General features: G+C 50.8%; 1 protein-coding gene across 3 annotated transcripts; it reads left to right on the forward strand.

Annotated features, from left to right (window-relative positions):
* The first annotated feature begins 5292 nt into the window (after window positions 1–5292).
* On the forward strand, window positions 5293–14657 carry SLC39A3 (solute carrier family 39 member 3). Of its 3 annotated transcripts, none has more exons than XM_065918096.1 (5): window positions 5293–5409; window positions 5702–5782; window positions 5964–6079; window positions 6792–7124; window positions 10948–14657. In XM_065918096.1, the coding sequence occupies exons 4-5, from the start codon at window positions 6915–6917 to the stop codon at window positions 11680–11682; spliced, it is 945 nt and encodes a 314-aa protein (XP_065774168.1). In that variant the 5' UTR covers window positions 5293–5409; window positions 5702–5782; window positions 5964–6079; window positions 6792–6914; the 3' UTR covers window positions 11683–14657. The 3 variants fall into 3 exon arrangements, with proteins under 3 accessions (XP_065774168.1, XP_065774167.1, XP_065774169.1); XM_065918095.1 differs by having other exon boundaries at window positions 5702–5778; XM_065918097.1 differs by lacking the exon at window positions 5702–5782.
* The last annotated feature ends 2115 nt before the right edge of the window (window positions 14658–16772 follow it).

The raw sequence follows: 16772 nt of genomic DNA on the forward strand, positions 1-16772 counted from the left end.
GTACATCATTTACACCTCAATAAAGCTTTTCAGATGGGTATTTCTGGTGGGTATTTTTGGAGGGGCCATGCCACGTAACATGTGGGATCTTAGTTCCCCAACCAGGGGGACTGCCCCCTACAGTGGAAACAAGGAGCCCTAACCTCTGGACCTCCAGGGAATTCCCTGTTCAGATGGTTTTATATCCTACTTCCATGATTATCTGCACAGTTTGAGTATTTTTTCCTGTACTTATTCACCTCTTGTGTTTGTTCTCCTAAGAATTGTCTGTTCATCTCCCTTCCTGTTTTATTTTAGGATGTTTGCTTGCTATCAAGAGCTTGATTTCATCTATTTTCAACGTTTCCTCCTGGCCTGTCACTTATCTTTTGAGCTCATTCAGAATCTTTCACGATGGGAGATTTTTCAAGTACTCAATGCCGTCAAATTTGCCAATTTTTTTTCTATTGTACTCTGAAGGTACCTGCTCTTGTATAGGTCCTGGAGTCTAGGAAGCTTTCAAAAATATGTCTGGAACTAATAAAAGCTTGAAGCTATGCAGTTTCTTCTCTGAGCAGCCTCCTCCTCTAAAGATTTATGAATAAATATTTCACATTATTGGAGGAGGAAATGGCAACCCACTCCAGTATTCTTGTCTGGAGAATCCCATGGAGGAGCCTGGTGGGCTACAGTCCATGGGGTCACAAAGAGTCAGACGCAACTGGGTGAATAACACACACATTGCACTTTATGAATTCTCCTACAGGAGGGGATCCTGTGGGCAGTTACCTGGTGTGCTGCTATTATGAATGATCATTTTTGTTGTTGTTGTGAATTATGGAAAACAGAAAAAGAGTCAAGTCACTATGTGTCCAATAGTGAAAATAGCTACCACACATATATGGACTTCCCAGGTGGAACAGTGGTAAAAATCCTCCTGCCAATGCAGGAGATGCAAGAGACTCATGTTTGATCCCTGGGTGGGAAAGATCCTCAAGAGTAGGACATGACAACCCACCATGGACAGAAGAGCCTAGTGGGCTACAGTCCATAGGGTCACAAAGAGTCAGACACAGCTGAGCGACTGAGCACACACACCCCACATATATACAATGAATACTATTCAGCCATAAAAAAAAAATAATGCCATTTGCAGCAACTTGGATGGAGATCAACATACGAAGTAAGTCAGAAAGAGAAAGACAAATACTGTGTAATATCATCTAGACCTAGAATCTAAAATGTGACAGAAATGAACTTACCTATAAAACAAAAACAGACTCACAGACATAGAGAACAGACTTGTGGTTGCCATGGGGGAGGGCGGCAAGGAGAGGCTGACTGGGAGCTGGGGATTAGCAGATGCAAACTATTACACACAGAATGGATAAACAACAAGGTCCTACTGTATAGCACAGGGAACTATATTCAATATCATGTGATAAACCATAATGGAAAAGAATATGAAGAAGAATGTATATATATATATATATATATATATATATATATATATATATATATAGAATATATATATCTGAGTCATTTGCTGTATAGCAGAAATTGACAGAACATTGTAAATAAACTATGCATCATTAAAAAAAATAGCTACAATATATTGCATGCTTGTCATGAAGCAAGTTCCATACAGGCAGAAAGTGGCATTAAACGTTAAGAACTTATAGACTTGTCATACTTAACCTCTGCAAAGCCAAACTTAGTATTCTGACACCTTCAATGTCTGTGCCTCCTCCAGTCTTTCCTATTTTAGTGAACACCACTGGGATCTATCTAACTGCTCAAACTAGAAAACTACAAGTCATCCTCAACACCTCCTACTACTACAACCCACAGACAAACCAGCACCAATGCCAAGTCCTGTCAGTTCACTCTCCAAGATGGTTTTCAGATTCATCCACTTCCCTGCATCTCCCTTGTCAATGCCCTTGTGTAAACTAGCATCAGTTCTTGGGACTTCCCTGATGGTCCAGTGGTTAAGACTCCGAGCTTCCACTGCAGGAGGCACGGGCTTGATCCCTGGTCAGGGGGCTAAGATCCCACATGCCACACAGTGCAGCCAAAAATAAAGAAATAAAAATAAACCAGCATCAGTTCTTCCTCAAATTACTCCACTGGTCTCCCTGCCTTCACTTGTTCCCTTTACAATTCTGTCTTTCTGTGGATCGGGAATCCAGGTTCACTTAGCTGAGTCCTCAAAGTTCAGAATCTCTCAAAGACTTCAACTGAAGTGTGGACATAGGTCTCAAAATCACTATAAAGCTTCAGTTGGATCACCAGCTTCTCCTGCTTGTGTTTACTTGCTCAGTTGTGTCCAACTCTTTGCAGCCCCATGGGCTGTAGACCACAAGGCTCCTATACCCATGGGATTTTCCAGGCAAGAATACTGGAATGGGGTGCCATTTCCTATGCTAGGGGATCTTTCCCACCCAGGGGTAAAACCGTGGCTCTTGTGTCTCCTACATTCTTTATCACTAGTGTCATCTGGAAAGTCCTCACCAGCTTAGAACTTCTCAATGCGTTTTCATCAGTGAATCACAGTGCATTGATGGGGAAATCCAAATGCCTTAACGTGGCTTCTGGGGCTGACCTTCAGCTCTCCTCATCACTCACCAGCATCCAGCCAGCCTGGCTTTTCAGTTCCCCCAATGTGACCAGCTATTATTTTTTGCCATGTGGCATGTGGGGCCTTAGTTCCCCAGCCAAGGATCAAACCCATGCCTCCTGATGGAGTCTTAGCCACTGGACTGCCACAGAAGTCCTCTCTTTTTTACTTTCACATCAAACATTCTGTCTCCTCCCCTACTCCTCACCACTCTTTGTTTGGCTAATGCAGAACTCTTTTTTTTTCCTGAATAATTCTTAGTACAATCTACAGTTTTCCCTTTATATATGTATTGTTATCTTTTGCTGCATTAAAAAATCACCCCAAAACTTAATGGCTTACCACAACAATGTTTATTAACTCAAGTTTCTGTGGGTGAGGAATCCAGATTCACCTAGCTGAGCCCTCAGTTCAGGATCTCTCAAAGGTTGTAACCAAAACGTCCACTGGGCATGAGTTGTCTGAATGCCCAACAGGAGCAGGACCCTGCTCTGAGATCACACGTGGCTGTTGGCAGCATTCTGTTCCCTGAAGGCTCTTGTGCCAAAGATCTCAGCTGTTGGGCTAGAGGTCGCCCTCAGTTTCTTGCAGCGTGGGCCTCTTCAGCATCTCAACTTGCTTTACCAAAACATACAAGCTGAAGGGGTTTCCTGGTGGTCCCATGATTAGAACTCCATGTTCTCACTGCTGAAGGCCAGGGTTCAATCCCTGGTGGAGGGACTAAGGTTCTACAGCTGCATGGTGTAGCACCCCTCCCTCAAAACAAAAACAAGCTGAAAATGCAATAGAGAGAGTTGTGCTAGGAAGACAGAAGTCAGTCTTATGAAACCTAATCATGAAAATGACATCCCATCACTTGACAATATTCTCTTCATTGGAATCAACTCACTGGGTGAACCCTAAGCTGGAGAAGGGGAGAAGGATGTGACTCCTAGGATGTAGGAGTCATTTGGAATCATCTTAGAGGTCTGCCTGTTAAATCTGCCTCTGTGCTCACTCACTCAATTGCGTCCGACTCTTTGCGATCCCAAGGGCTGTAGCCCGCCAGGTTCTTCTGTCCATGGAATTTTCTAGGCAAGAATACTGGAGTGGGTTGCCATTTCCTCCTCCAGGGGATCTTCCTGACATAGGGATGGAACCAGCATCTCCTGTGTCTCCTACACTGGTAGGCAGATTCTTTACCACGGAGCCACCTGGGAAGCCCCTGTGGTGAGATATGTGTAACATTAAAATTACCATTTTCACCATTTTTAAGTACACAGCCCAGTGGCATTAAGCACATTCACACTGTTGTATAGCCACCATCGTCTCAAAGATTTTCTCATTTTCCCAAACTGAAACTCTGTCTCCATGAAACACTGACTCCCCAACCTCCCCCAGCCTCTGGTCCCACCATCTACTTCCTGTCTCTATGGATTTGACTCCTCTAGGACCTCGTGTGAGTGGGATTATACAGTATTTATCTTTTTGTGACTGTCTTATTTCAATTAGCCTAATGCATTAAGATTCATCTATATTGTAGCCTTCTCCATTTTTTTCTTGGTAACTCTCCCATGCCTGGCTCATGGTAGGCTGACAATAAGATTTTAGTTAACAGATGAATACAGTCTCTTCTTTCTTAAGTCTGGTTGCTTTTTGGGGGCAAATATCAAGCTATTTTTTTAAAAAGTCTCCTTCTCCCTGTCTAAAAAGCATCCATTTCTCCCAGCAAATTCACTCCTGGGTATATATCCTAAAACAATCAAACAAACAAAAAAGCCTCAAAATAGCAATTCACCACCCAGCACTCTATTTTTAAATATATTTTAATTTTATTGGAGCAAAGTTGATTTACAATGTTGTGTTGGTTTCAGGTCTACAGAAAAATGCCTCAGTTATACATATACATATATTCATTCTTTAAAAAAAATGTTTGTTTTTTTTTAATTGATGATAAGTTTACAATATCAGTTTTTCTGTCATACATCTACATGAATTAACCACAGGTGTACATAAGATGGTCATTCTTTTTTTAGATTCCTTTCTCATATAGGTTATCACAGAATGTTGAGTAGAGTTCCCTGTGCTATACAGTAGGTGCTGTTGGTTATCTATCATATATAGTAGTGTGTGTGTGTATATCCCAAACCACCTCCCAACACTCTTGATAACCCTCGCTGGGCTCTATTACTCCAGAGCACTTGTCACCTTCTGATATAATTTTATTACTTATTATGTTTATTGATTATTTTCTGTCTCTTAGAACGTAAGCTCCAAAAGGGGAGAGAGCTTTGCTTTGTTGACAGAAGTTCTCCAAGAAAATATCCTGGCACATAGGAAGCAGAGATGTTGAAGCGATAAATCTGCTTCTTAAACCGACAGGAAGGGCATCAGCAGCCAGGACGCTCCGAGAGGGACAGTCATTCGTAGTAAATCCTTTCCTGACAACGACCAAGCCTCGATCCGAACGGGATTCAGCACCAGGAGCCCCTGGACAGCTCTGGAAGCCAAATACTTCCGGAATCCTTCCTCTAAGGTCTTAGTTTCCCGCCGGAGCCGTCCTGTGGCCGTACCCGCCGCTCAGTGGGAGGAAACTACTTTCCCTTGCCGGTAGGAGAGGTGGAGTCGCAGTTTGAGTGGCAACTGTAACAGCCAATGGCGTGGAGAACGTGGCCCGCGGCGCTTGGGGCGGCCAGTGGTCAGAGGCGTGGGCGGGGCGTGGGCAGCGGCGCGCCGAGCTAGGGCTCGGCCGGGATCCTGGCAGGAGGGTCGACACCATCCGGCAGTTGAGCGGCAGACGGCTCTGGCTGGCGGGCGAGGACCCGGCGGAGGTACGTGGGGGCCGGGCCTGGGCGGCTCGGGACCAGGCGGGCTCTGCTGCCCATTAGTCGAGGCCCCGCCTTTGATTTGCGTCGGGTTCCCCCAGCGCAGCGTGACTTGTCCCCTGTCGAGCGGGGCGCCGGGTGCAGCGCTGGGTACCCAGAAGGTGCTCAATAAATGCTGAGTGAAAGGATGAATGAATGAGACCGTCCCCTCTGCCTAGCCCTATTAGCCCCCGGTTTGAGGGCGTCCAGGCCACCCTCACCTCTACGCTACAGCCTGGGGCATCCTGATCCTTGGCAGGTATTTATTGGGCGCTTACTGTGTACTTCGGACTGGGGAAGACAGACTCCTTGATCCTGTGGAAGTCGCAGCCCAAGGCAAGTAAGGACATTAGGGGATTTTATGTAGTTTCCTGTAGTACCAATGAAGTCTAGGGCCGGGGTGTGAGACATCTCCCCCCGGGGGCATCTGAACTGACTCAGGGACGTGGGCAGTGAGAACTGAGAGGTTGGGGAGCAGCCGCAGTCCCTTGTATTAATGGTGACATTTTCGGTCTGTCTAGGGCGAGATCGACTTCAGTTTGGCTCATCGTGTCCCATAAAGAGGTCCACATGCTTCAGTTCCTCGGTTTGTTCAGCCAACTGTTACTGAAACATCGGTTCTGCTCTGGGCCTTGAGGTGGGTACAGGCGGTACCATTTAGGGCAGGGGGAGGCCCCCTCAAGGGGTCCTGGAGGCAGCGATCTGAAAGGCAAGCATCACTGGAAGGTTAGGGAAAAGTGGCTTGGGGAAGAGCAGGCTTGCCACAGTCAGGGACCACAAAGGCCAGTGAGGGGAGGCAGCGCAGAACCTTTGTTTCAGGGTAAAGCTGGTGGATTTTACATAAGGGCAGGGGGACCTAGAACATTGTGCATTGATGGAAGTGTTCTCTTTGCTGTCCAGTATGGTGGCTGCTAGACTCAGGTGCCTGCTGGACACTTGAAATATGGTTAGCGTGACTGAGGAGCTGAATTCTACTGAATTTTATTTAAATGTTTATTATTTTTTTTGCCTGCACTGGGTCTTAGTTGTGGCATGTGGGATCTAGTTCCCTGACCGGGGATTGAACCCGGGCCCCCTGCACTGGGGAGTCTTAGCCCCTGCAGTGGAGTCTTAGCTACTGGGCCAGCAGGGAAGTCCCTATTTCTGCATTTTATCTAATTAACTTACACAAACACATGTGTCTAGTGACTGCCATACTGGACAGTGCAGCCGTGGAGAATTTTCTGCAGGAGACAACGACGCGTGCTAGGTCTGGAGTGGGTAGAAATACTGGGGGTGATGGGCTTGGTTTCTTGAGCTGGTCAGAGGACCAGTCCAACAGCTGACTTGGTTGCCCCTGACATTCACAGAGGCCGGACTGAGGCATGAGCCCCCAGCTGTGTGGTTGGACCCCCTAGCGCACTGTGGGACGGGAGTGTGCGCCCACACATGGTTTGGCCAGGCGGCGACCAGAGCAGCCGGGGGACACCACCATGGTGAAGCTGTTGGTGGCCAAAATCATCTGCATGGTGGGCATGTTCTTCTTCATGCTGCTCGGCTCCCTGCTCCCCGTGAAGATCATCGAGATGGACTTTGAGAAGGCCCACCGCTCGAAAAAGATCCTTTCGCTCTGCAACACCTTTGGCGGTGGGGTCTTTCTGGCCACGTGCTTCAATGCTTTACTGCCTGCTGTGAGGGAAAAGGTAAGGCTCCCTGGGCTGTCAGTAGTGGCCCATGGCACCTTATGGCCAAGCATCTCTGCTGCTTTTATTTTTTCCATTTTTTTAAAATGAGATATAGTTGATGTACAATATTTTGTCAGTTTCAGGTATGCAACATAGGGATTCACAATTTTATAAAGGTTACTCCATTTATAGTTATTAAAGGGCTTCCCTGGTAGCTCAGCTGGTAAAGAATCTGCCTATAATGCAGGAGACCCTGGTTTAATTCCTGGGTCAGGAAGATCTGCTGGAGAAAGGATAGGCTACCCACTCCAGTATTCTTGGGCTTCCCTGGTGGCTCAGCTGGTAAATAATCCGCCTGCAATGTGAAAGACCTCCCTGGGTTGGGAAGATCCCCTGGAGAAAGGAACAGCTGCACATCCAGTATTCTGGCCTGGGGAGAATTCCATGAACTGTATAGTCCATAGGGTCGCAAAGAGTTAGATACGACTAAGCGACTTTCACTTTCACTTTCTTCATAGTTATTAGAAGCTATTGGCTATATTCCCCATGCTGTGTAATACATCCTTGTAGCCTATTTATTTAATCTTTTTCGTCTTTATTTATTTCTTTGGCTGCACCAGGTCTTAGTTGTGGTACATGGGATCTTCACTGTTAGATGCACAATCTTCTTTGTGGTGTGTGGAATCTTTAGTTGCAAACTCTTATTTGTGGCAATTTGGACTCTTGGTTGAGACATGTGGGATCTAGTTCCCTTAAGAGAGATCAAACCCAGGCCACCTGCATTGGGAGCTCAGAGTTTCAACCATTAGACCATTAGGGAAGTCCCTATTTTACACATAATAATTTATACCTCTTAATCCCCTACCTTTATCTTGCCCCTCCCCCACCTCTGGTACTTTTCAACCCTGATACCAAGCTTAGGGACCTTGACACTATAAGAGTGAATGGAAGTAGAAAATGAACTTGCTATGTGACCATGAGCTGGTAGCTTTTCCTTTCTGGGTCTTACCTGGTAAACAAGGGGTTTGAGCAAGACCTGGGGTTCCCGGATGGTATGCTCATGAGTTGTTACTTGACCAGACCACTCGCACCAGGCATGTGCTCTTTGTCCTGAAGCTGACAATTGTGGCCTCTCTTCAACTCCTGTATCAGTCAGATGTTTGCTGCATAACGAATTATTACAAACTTGCCATCTTAAAACAGCACATATTTTAAGACCACAGTTTGTGGGTTAGGAGTCTGGGTAACACTTGGCTGCTGGCTTTCATGAGGCAGCAGCAGAGGTATCTGCTGGGCTGTGGTCTCATCCCAAGGTTCAGCTGGTGACAGGTTGGCATCTGAGCTCACGTGGTTGTAAGACATAGTTCAGTTCCTTCTTGATTGTTGAACTGGGGCACAGTTTCTCCCGAGCTCTTGGCTGGGAGTCACCCTCAGTCCCTGGCCACATGGGCTTCCTCACTGTGCTGTCTGCTTTATTTACAAGCCCTATCCTGTGCCTGGACTGCTGACATTGAGGGCTGGGCAGTATTTTACACTTCTAAGCTTGTGTTCCTCCATTACAGAGCAGGGGAAACTTGTGCACTTGGCATCAGTGAGAATGAGATCTGAGTCCTCTCTAATGTACTCTATACCCGCTTCCTGAATTCCGACAGTGTCACCACCAGCCTGGACTACTGTAATGGCCTTGCCCCTCCCTGTTCCCCTTCAGCGCTCAGGGCCCTCTCACAGTCCTCCCAGAACCACTCCTATGCCACGCCCCTGCCCCAAACTCCCCAATACCTCAGTGGGCCAGGCCCCTCCTCCTGGCCACCCGCCAGCCCCCACCGGAGCTCCTGCTTCATGGTCCAGTGTGGCTGTCACTGACCATTCCAGCTGGTCAGGTTTCAGTGAATTGAAATCAAACACAATTCAACAGGCCAGTCCTCAGCTGCACCAGCCACATTTCAAGTCCTCAAGGGCCACGCGTGGCTGGTGGGTTCCATGTTAGACAGCATAGACAGAGAACGTTTCCGTCATCTGGAAGGTTCTGTTGGACGGTACTGGCTCAAGGGGTCTGGTGAAGACAGCCAGATGTGCTGGCGAGCCTCCTATTGGTTATCAGCACCTTCACCCAGGAGGATGGAGTGACAGGGGGCCCCAGAAACAGCCTCTTGAGTCATGTGGAAGCAAACCAGTGGAGGCCTCAGGGCCAGAAGTCCTGACTGACGTCACCATCTGGAGGCAGGACCAAGGGGTCAGTGGTCTGGGTCCTTCTGAGGCCATGAGAGTGAATCTATCCCGTGTCCCTCCCGACTTGTGGGGATCGTCTGCAGTCCCTGGTGTCCCTGGCCCTGTATGAGCATCACCCCATCTCTGCCTCCGTCATCACATGGCCTCTCCCTGTGTCTCTCTGTGTGTCTCTCCTTTTCTTTCTCAGAAGGACACCTGTCATTGGATTCAGGCCCCATCCTTACCCAGGAAGTTGTCATCTCAAGATCCTTATCTTATGAATGAGTTTCTTGGGGTGACCATGACAGAAGATCAGAGATGGGGGGCTTGAACAGCAGACACTTACTCTCTCCTTGGGCTGGAGGCCACAAGTCTGAGATCAAGGTGCTGGCAGGGCGGGGCCTCCTGTGGCCTCTCTCCCTGCCTTGCAGACAGCCATCTCTTGCAGCCTCTTCACAGGATGGCTCTTCTTCTTCCTGTTAGGACACCACCTAGTGGCTTAGGGCTGCCCTGACAGTCTTTTAACTGAATCTCCTATTTAAAGACCTTTTCTCCAAATAGGGTTGGTTTTGAGGCACCAGGCTTCCCTGGTGTCTCAGATGGTAAAGAGTCTGCCTGCAATGCAGGCAGGGGGATCTGAGTTCAATCCCTGGGTCAGGAAGATCCCCTGGAGAAGAGAATGGCAACCCACTCCAGTATTCTTGCCTGGGAAATCCCATCGACAGAGGAGCCTGGTGGGCTACAGTCCGTGGGATTAGAAAGAGTTGGACACAATTTAGGGCTCACACACACACATTTGAGGCACTAGGGATTGGGAGACTTTCATATAAAAGTTTCTGTTTGTCAGGGACACAGCTCAGCCTGTTGCACCTCAGTTATGTCTGCAAAGAGCCTTCTTCCAAATGAGGTCACTTTCTGAAGTTCCTGGTGGACGTATCTTTAGCACACTACACTGTTTTATTTTTGTTAATATTTGTCTGTTTGCTTGTTTTAGAAGCTACCTGTAGATGGCTGGAGGAGTACAGAAAGGAAGGGTATCTTAGAGGGTATCAAATGGTTGCTTTTATTTTTTATTTTTTTGGCCACACCGAGCAGCATGCGGAATCTTCGTTTCTCCAGCAGGAATCGAATTTGTGCCCCCTGCTGTGGAAGCATGGATTCTTTTTTTTTTAAACTATTATTTATTTATTTACTTATTATTGGCCGTGCTGGGTCTTCTGGGCTTCTTACTGCGGTGGTTTCTCTTGTTGCAGAGCACAGTTTCAGTAGTTGTGACCCAGGGGCTTAGTTGCCTCAAGGCATGTGGGATCTTCCTGGACCAGGGATCAAACCTGTGTCCCCCTGCATTGGCAGGCAGATTCTTAACCACCAGACCATCAGGGAATTCTCCAAACCATTTATAAGTTGGTCAACAGAGTGGAAGTGGCGTGAGTTCTATTCCCTTTCTAATAGATTTTTTTTTCAATCCATTGAGGATGAGTCACTGTCCCCTCCCCTTTTTAAAACCTGTATGAACTGGGTATTTCTGTCAATTGAATGGTCATATCTGGTGACCTGTTGTGTGGGCAGTGGGGTTACGGTCTCTGGCCTCTGAACCTCTCCCATCCTTTCCCCCTGGCACCCTCCACTCCAGCTCCAGGAAGTCCTGACTCTCGCGCACATCAGCACCGACTACCCACTGGCCGAGACCATCATGCTGTTGGGCTTCTTCATGACTGTCTTCTTGGAACAGCTGGTGCTGACCTTCCGCAAAGAGAGGCCAGCCTTCATCGACCTGGAGACATTCAACGCCAGCTCAGACGCTGGCAGCGACTCGGAGTACGAGAGCCCCTTCATGGGTGGCCAGCGGGGCCACACGCTCTACGAAGAGCCACACGGGCACAGCCACGGCCTGAGTGTTCAGGAGCTGTCACGCTCCAGCCCGCTGCGGCTCCTCACCCTGGTCTTCGCCTTGTCGGCCCACTCGGTCTTTGAGGGCCTGGCTCTGGGCCTGCAGGAGGAAGGGGAGAAGGTGGTGAGCCTGTTCGTGGGAGTGGCCATCCACGAGACGCTGGTGGCTGTGGCCCTGGGCATCAGCATGGCCAGGAGTGCCATGGCCCTGAGGGACGCAGCCAAGCTGGCTGTCACTGTGAGCGCCATGATCCCACTGGGCATCAGCCTTGGCCTGGGCATTGAGAGCGCCCAGGGTGTGCCCAGCAGCGTGGCCTCTGTGCTACTGCAGGGCCTGGCAGGTGGCACCTTCCTCTTCGTCACCTTCTTCGAGATCCTGGCCAAGGAGCTGGAGGAGAAGAGTGACCGGCTGCTCAAGGTCCTCTTCCTGGTGCTGGGCTACACTGTCCTGGCTGGCATGGTCTTCATCAAGTGGTGACAGCTCTGCCCCCACCCAGCTGGAGCCCCACAAGACGCACAGGGCTCCGCCCCGCCTCCCCTGAGGGTTAGAGCTCAGCCCTCAGGCCATGCCTGCACATAGAGGGGCTGCCTGGGACCACACTACACCCCCCATCCTGCACCCCGAGCCTTGGGGCCCCACTCTTACTTTTACAAATTCTTCTCTTAAAAGTTTTTCCCAAAGCCGTGTGGCCATGTCATCCTCAGGCGTGGGGATCTGGTGACTCATAGGGGAGGCGGGGCGGGACCCAGGCCCTCCTCCCCACACACCCCAGCTTGGACGATATGGAAGTGGTCAGCCTCTGTCCTCCTTGCCGGTGGTGGCTCAACTGGTAGAGAACCCACCTGCAATACAGGAGACTCTGGTTCGATTCCTGGATTGGGAAGATTCCCTGGAGAAGGGATAAACTACCCATTCCAGTATTCTTGGGCTTCTCTAGTGGCTCAGATGTTAAAGAATCTGCCCACAGTTTGGGAGACTGGGTTCGATCCCTGGGTCTGGAAGATCCCCTGCAGGAGGGTATGGCTTACCCATTCCAGTATTCTTGCCTGGAGAATCCCCATGGACAGAGGTGCCTGGAAGGCTACAGTTGACGGGGTCGCAAAGAGTCAGACAGGACTGAGTAACTTAGCACCTGTGGCCACCCTCAGTCTCCCCTGGAGCCCTGCAGCACGCAGCTGGCGGAGTGTCCCCAGGGTTAGCAGAGGGGCCAGGCGCTGTCACCCTGAGTGACACCCTGAGTGGTTTCCATTAGGAGGGCCCTGCAGGGAGCCTCTGTTCAGGGTTAGTTGGAGGCCCTGTTCAGGGTTAGTGGTTCCTGCTGCCTGAGGCTGTGCTTGGTGGGTGGACGTATGGTTTCAGGAACCCCGGAGACACCCTGTTCCCTGTTTTCGGTGCGGCCTGCCTACATGGGGAGGTTGCCACCCAGGACCTGGGGCTGAGCTCTTTGGTTCTGGTCCAGAGACACATATGGGGAGGTTCCAGGTGCCCAGGGGCTCCCGGCAGGCCAGGGTCAGGGGCCACGTGACTCAACTCCCCCCACCAGGCACAAATGAAGCTCAGGTTCAGGAGTGCAGGGAACTAACAGCCCTGTGGGGCTGGCGTACACCCTCCCCTCCATAGGAATGAGCTGTATTAGTGTTGTCAGGGCAACCAGCAGACGCCCCCAGGGATGAGCCAGGGCTGAGGGCCCTTTCTGGGGACTTCGCTGTGTTTCTCTGGCACGGCCTTGGCTCCTCTAGGCCTGACCCCATTACGCATACCCTTCCTGCCATCTCCTTCTTCCATTCAGCCGGGGGCCCAGGCCCCTTCCTAGAATCTCTAGTCTACTCCTGTCTCAGTCAGGGTCACTGCCCAAACCCATGCCAGCAAGACCTGCTGTGGCAGTTGGGGTTGTTTGAGCTCCCTGACGACAGGCCCCCATGCCCTGTGGGCCTGGGCTCAGCAGGTACTCTGGCCCGAGTGTACCTGGAGCATCTAATTGCTGTTTGAGCAGTCACCCCAGGTCATGGCCTGCTGCTGCCAGCCAGGCTCCAGAAGCATGAGAATGCACAAGCTCCATCAGTTTCCCTGCCAATCTCAGGGAACAAGGGTGTATGTTCAAGCACCCCCACCAGTGCTGATGGAAGTACTGGGCCTGTTTCTAGGAACATCTATCTGGCTTTTACCAGCACCCACATCTGAAGCTCACCTGGCCTGACGCTGTCAGTTGACGCTGGTGACTGCCTGCCCCCGCTTCACTCTGCCCTCAATGGGCAGTATCCTATGATCTGCTAGATTCCAGGGCCTGTCTTCAGATGGACGGGTGCGACCCATACAATGGGGTAGGGTCCCTCAGGGGCTTCTCTCCCCAAATCCAGTAGGAACCTCCCATGGGGTCTGCTCTAGGAGTCCCCACTCCATACGCCCTGTCACCTAAAGCACACACACAGCAGGGTCCCTGCCCTGCCTGCCATCAGCTTCCTGGGATGTCCTGGGGATACCGCAGGCCTGTCCACCCCACAGTCCCCACATTTCCCCTTCCATCCCCCACACTGGAGCCCTCAAGTCCCCGCCATTTCCCCTCACTCTGAGCCAGCTTTTGGACCAGGAAGGGCACTGCAACACCAGCAAAGAGGGGGAACCCCAGTGGACCCCACTCATGTCTTAGACACTGCCACCCCAGTCCCTGGCGTCCTTGGATCTCCAACCTGCCCAGCCTCTGTCTGTCAGGCTCTGGCCTCCTTCCAGGGTCCTACCAGCCCCAGGAGAACTGCTTCCAGGCCCCTGGGGATGCTGGAATCCCCAAAATTGGGGGGAGTGCTGTGGTGTAGGAGAGGACACAAGCTGTCTCATCCACCAGCCTCCCCCAAGGGTACCCCTCCTGTCTGCTGTCAGAGGAGCCAGGGTCAGTCCCAGGGTCTGCTGCTCACTGAGATGATGGTGTCAGTCAGTTGTGGTCAGCTCTCCCAACTTGGGGTGAGGGTCAAAGCTGAAAGTTGAGGTGAGAAGAGAAGTGGTCATCTCATCCAAGAGGGGCCGACCTCACTCCTGAGGGTCCCTGGCCCAAGGTGGTCGTGTCCGATCTAGACCAGGGTCTTTTGAGGACAGCTCAGTGGCTTCACCTTCCCACGGGCTCTGATATGAGAGTGCCACATGGTGATGGGCACTTCAACTTTGGCTGAAGAAGCTTGTGGGCTGGAAACCCACCTCCTGGGACCCCAGACCAGCCCTGATACAGAACTGCACATTGGCCACAAAAGCCTTCATCCATCTCTAACTTTGCACCTTCGAGGAAGTGTCACTCTGAGCTCTCTGTGTGTGTCTCATGGAGGAGAAGGGGGTGGACTCCTGCTGATGATCTGTTTAATGTGTTGCACGGCGACCAGGCACAACCACCTTCGCTTGGACGCAAGCAATCCCAGACAGCACAAATGCCTTTCTGTTTGAAAAATAAATAAAACACAAAGCTTTCAGCACAAAATACCAGGTGCCACCTTTATCCGGATGTGCCCAGCTGGGTCAAGGCCACCCCAGTCACTTGGCCCTGACCAGGCAGGCTCCTGGTGGTACAATTATGGAGACACGAGGGGAAGGGCAGAGGCACTGCTTGGAGTTCTGCAGGCAATAGAGTTGACCCAGAACCTGGCTTCAGTCCTCGGCGGAGGATCACCCTCCCTCGGCCCCGCTGCCCTCCACAGTCTGCCGGGAGAGGAGGGGAGTCGGGGCTCCCAATGCAGGCAGTAGCTGGATGGAGTCAATTGGGTTCCCCTTCCTGATCCTGAGACAAAAGAGGAGAAAATTGGGAGGCGGCACCCAGGCTTCGCAGATTGAATCAACCATAATAACAGCGTGTCTCAGCCTCTGTTGTCTGCTGTTTACATTTCTGGTGGGGAATTCATTAGCATGGGGTTGGGGGAAGGAGCCTGGTTCCCAGCCCTTCTGTGTCTTTTGGGCCTGAAAAGCAGGCATCAGACGGTTGGTATGTCCCTGCACGCTATGCCTCCAGGCCTGCCCCGACCACCAGCCCTGGACTCTCAGCCCTGCTGAGAGGAGAGGGCTGTTGCAGCCCTCCTGTCCTTGCCCCTGTTCACCATGAGCAGCTAGCTGTCCGTCAGCTTTGTGACAGAGTCAGTGACCTACCCACCTGACCTTCCAAGAGCCTCCCGCAGGCCAGGAAGAGGCCAAGGAGGACTGTTGCAGGGCGTGGGGGTGGTTCTGAGAAGGCCCTAGAACTCTGTCACATTGCTGAGGCCAGATTGGGCTGCTTCTGCAGACCCTTCCCCCACCCGCTTCTGTCACCCCCGAGACCTCTACAGCTCCCAGGGCAGAACAGCTGACTGGCCAAACAGCAGTGTTCTGGCCAAGGACCCAAGTGCTTGCTGTGTGCCCTGCCTGGCTGGAGAGAACAGGATGGGCAGTCGGGCCTTTCAGAGCCCCTGACCCAGTGCCTACAGGAACAGCTGAAGTGCTGTGTTTAATGCAAAGGAAATGGCCATGATGATTCACACACTGTCTCCCTCAAGGGACTGACTGGGCCCCCCCTCTGAGCTAGTTCTGGTCCTGCCACTCGGGTGGACAAACTGCCGCCAGAAAGTGATCCCTGCACCCCCCCTCAACTCCCACCCCCGACTCTTTCCGCCAACCTCCTGCTTGGCACTGGGGACATTCACCCGTCCTGAGCCTTATAGGATGTGAGCAGCAGTCCTGGCTGGGGGTGGGGTTGGAGATTTTGCATTTCCTCCAAGCTCCCAGGTGATGCTGGTTAAGGGTCACGTTTGAGATCCATTTTGACCTACCCCAGGGTTCCCTCAGAACTTCTGACCTCGGGCCAGTTCATCCCCCGAGGAGGTCATTGTGGGTACTGTGAGGTATGGAGCAGACTCCCCGCCCCCACCCACTTGGCACCAGGAGCTCCCCCTGGTCATGACAGCCACAAATGTCCCAAGATATCTCTCAGTGTCCCCTGGGGGCTGGATCATCCACAGGTGAGACCCACATTCATAGAGCCTAAGCAGCTCACTTTCCAGCAAGTGAAACTCATGATACATGGACACGAAATGCATTAAGTGCCTTGAAGATTTAAAAAAAAAAAAAGCAGGGCTTCCCTGGTGGCCCAGTAGTTAAGACTGTGCTCCCAATGCAAGGGGACACGTCAGGGAACCAGATCCCACAGGCTGCAATTAAAGATCCTGTGTGCCATAACTATGACCTGGCACAGCCTAAATAAATAAATAGATATTTAAAAAAAAAAAGCAAGATAGAAGGAGAGCCAGGAAGGGAGGCAGAGGCTATTTTATTTATCTTTAAAATTTATTTATTGATTTTAATTGGATGATAATTATAATATTGTGATGGTTCAGAGACTATTTTAACATCGTGGTCGGGGGGAATCTTTGAAGGTTCACTTGAGTCAGAAGATGGGGGGGGTGGGCATTTCTGGTGGAGGGAGTGGCCAGCAAAGTCCCTGAGGTCTCCTGCACATCATGGTCCTTTCCTCTGACTGATCAAAGCTTCCCTGTCTTATCTTTCGGTTAAACGGGTTCATCCTGCCAGTGGCAAAGTCTGTGGTGATGGAGGCGGTGATAACC

Source organism: Muntiacus reevesi, chromosome 1 (assembly GCF_963930625.1).
Source record: "Muntiacus reevesi chromosome 1, mMunRee1.1, whole genome shotgun sequence".
NCBI lineage: Eukaryota > Metazoa > Chordata > Mammalia > Artiodactyla > Cervidae > Muntiacus > Muntiacus reevesi.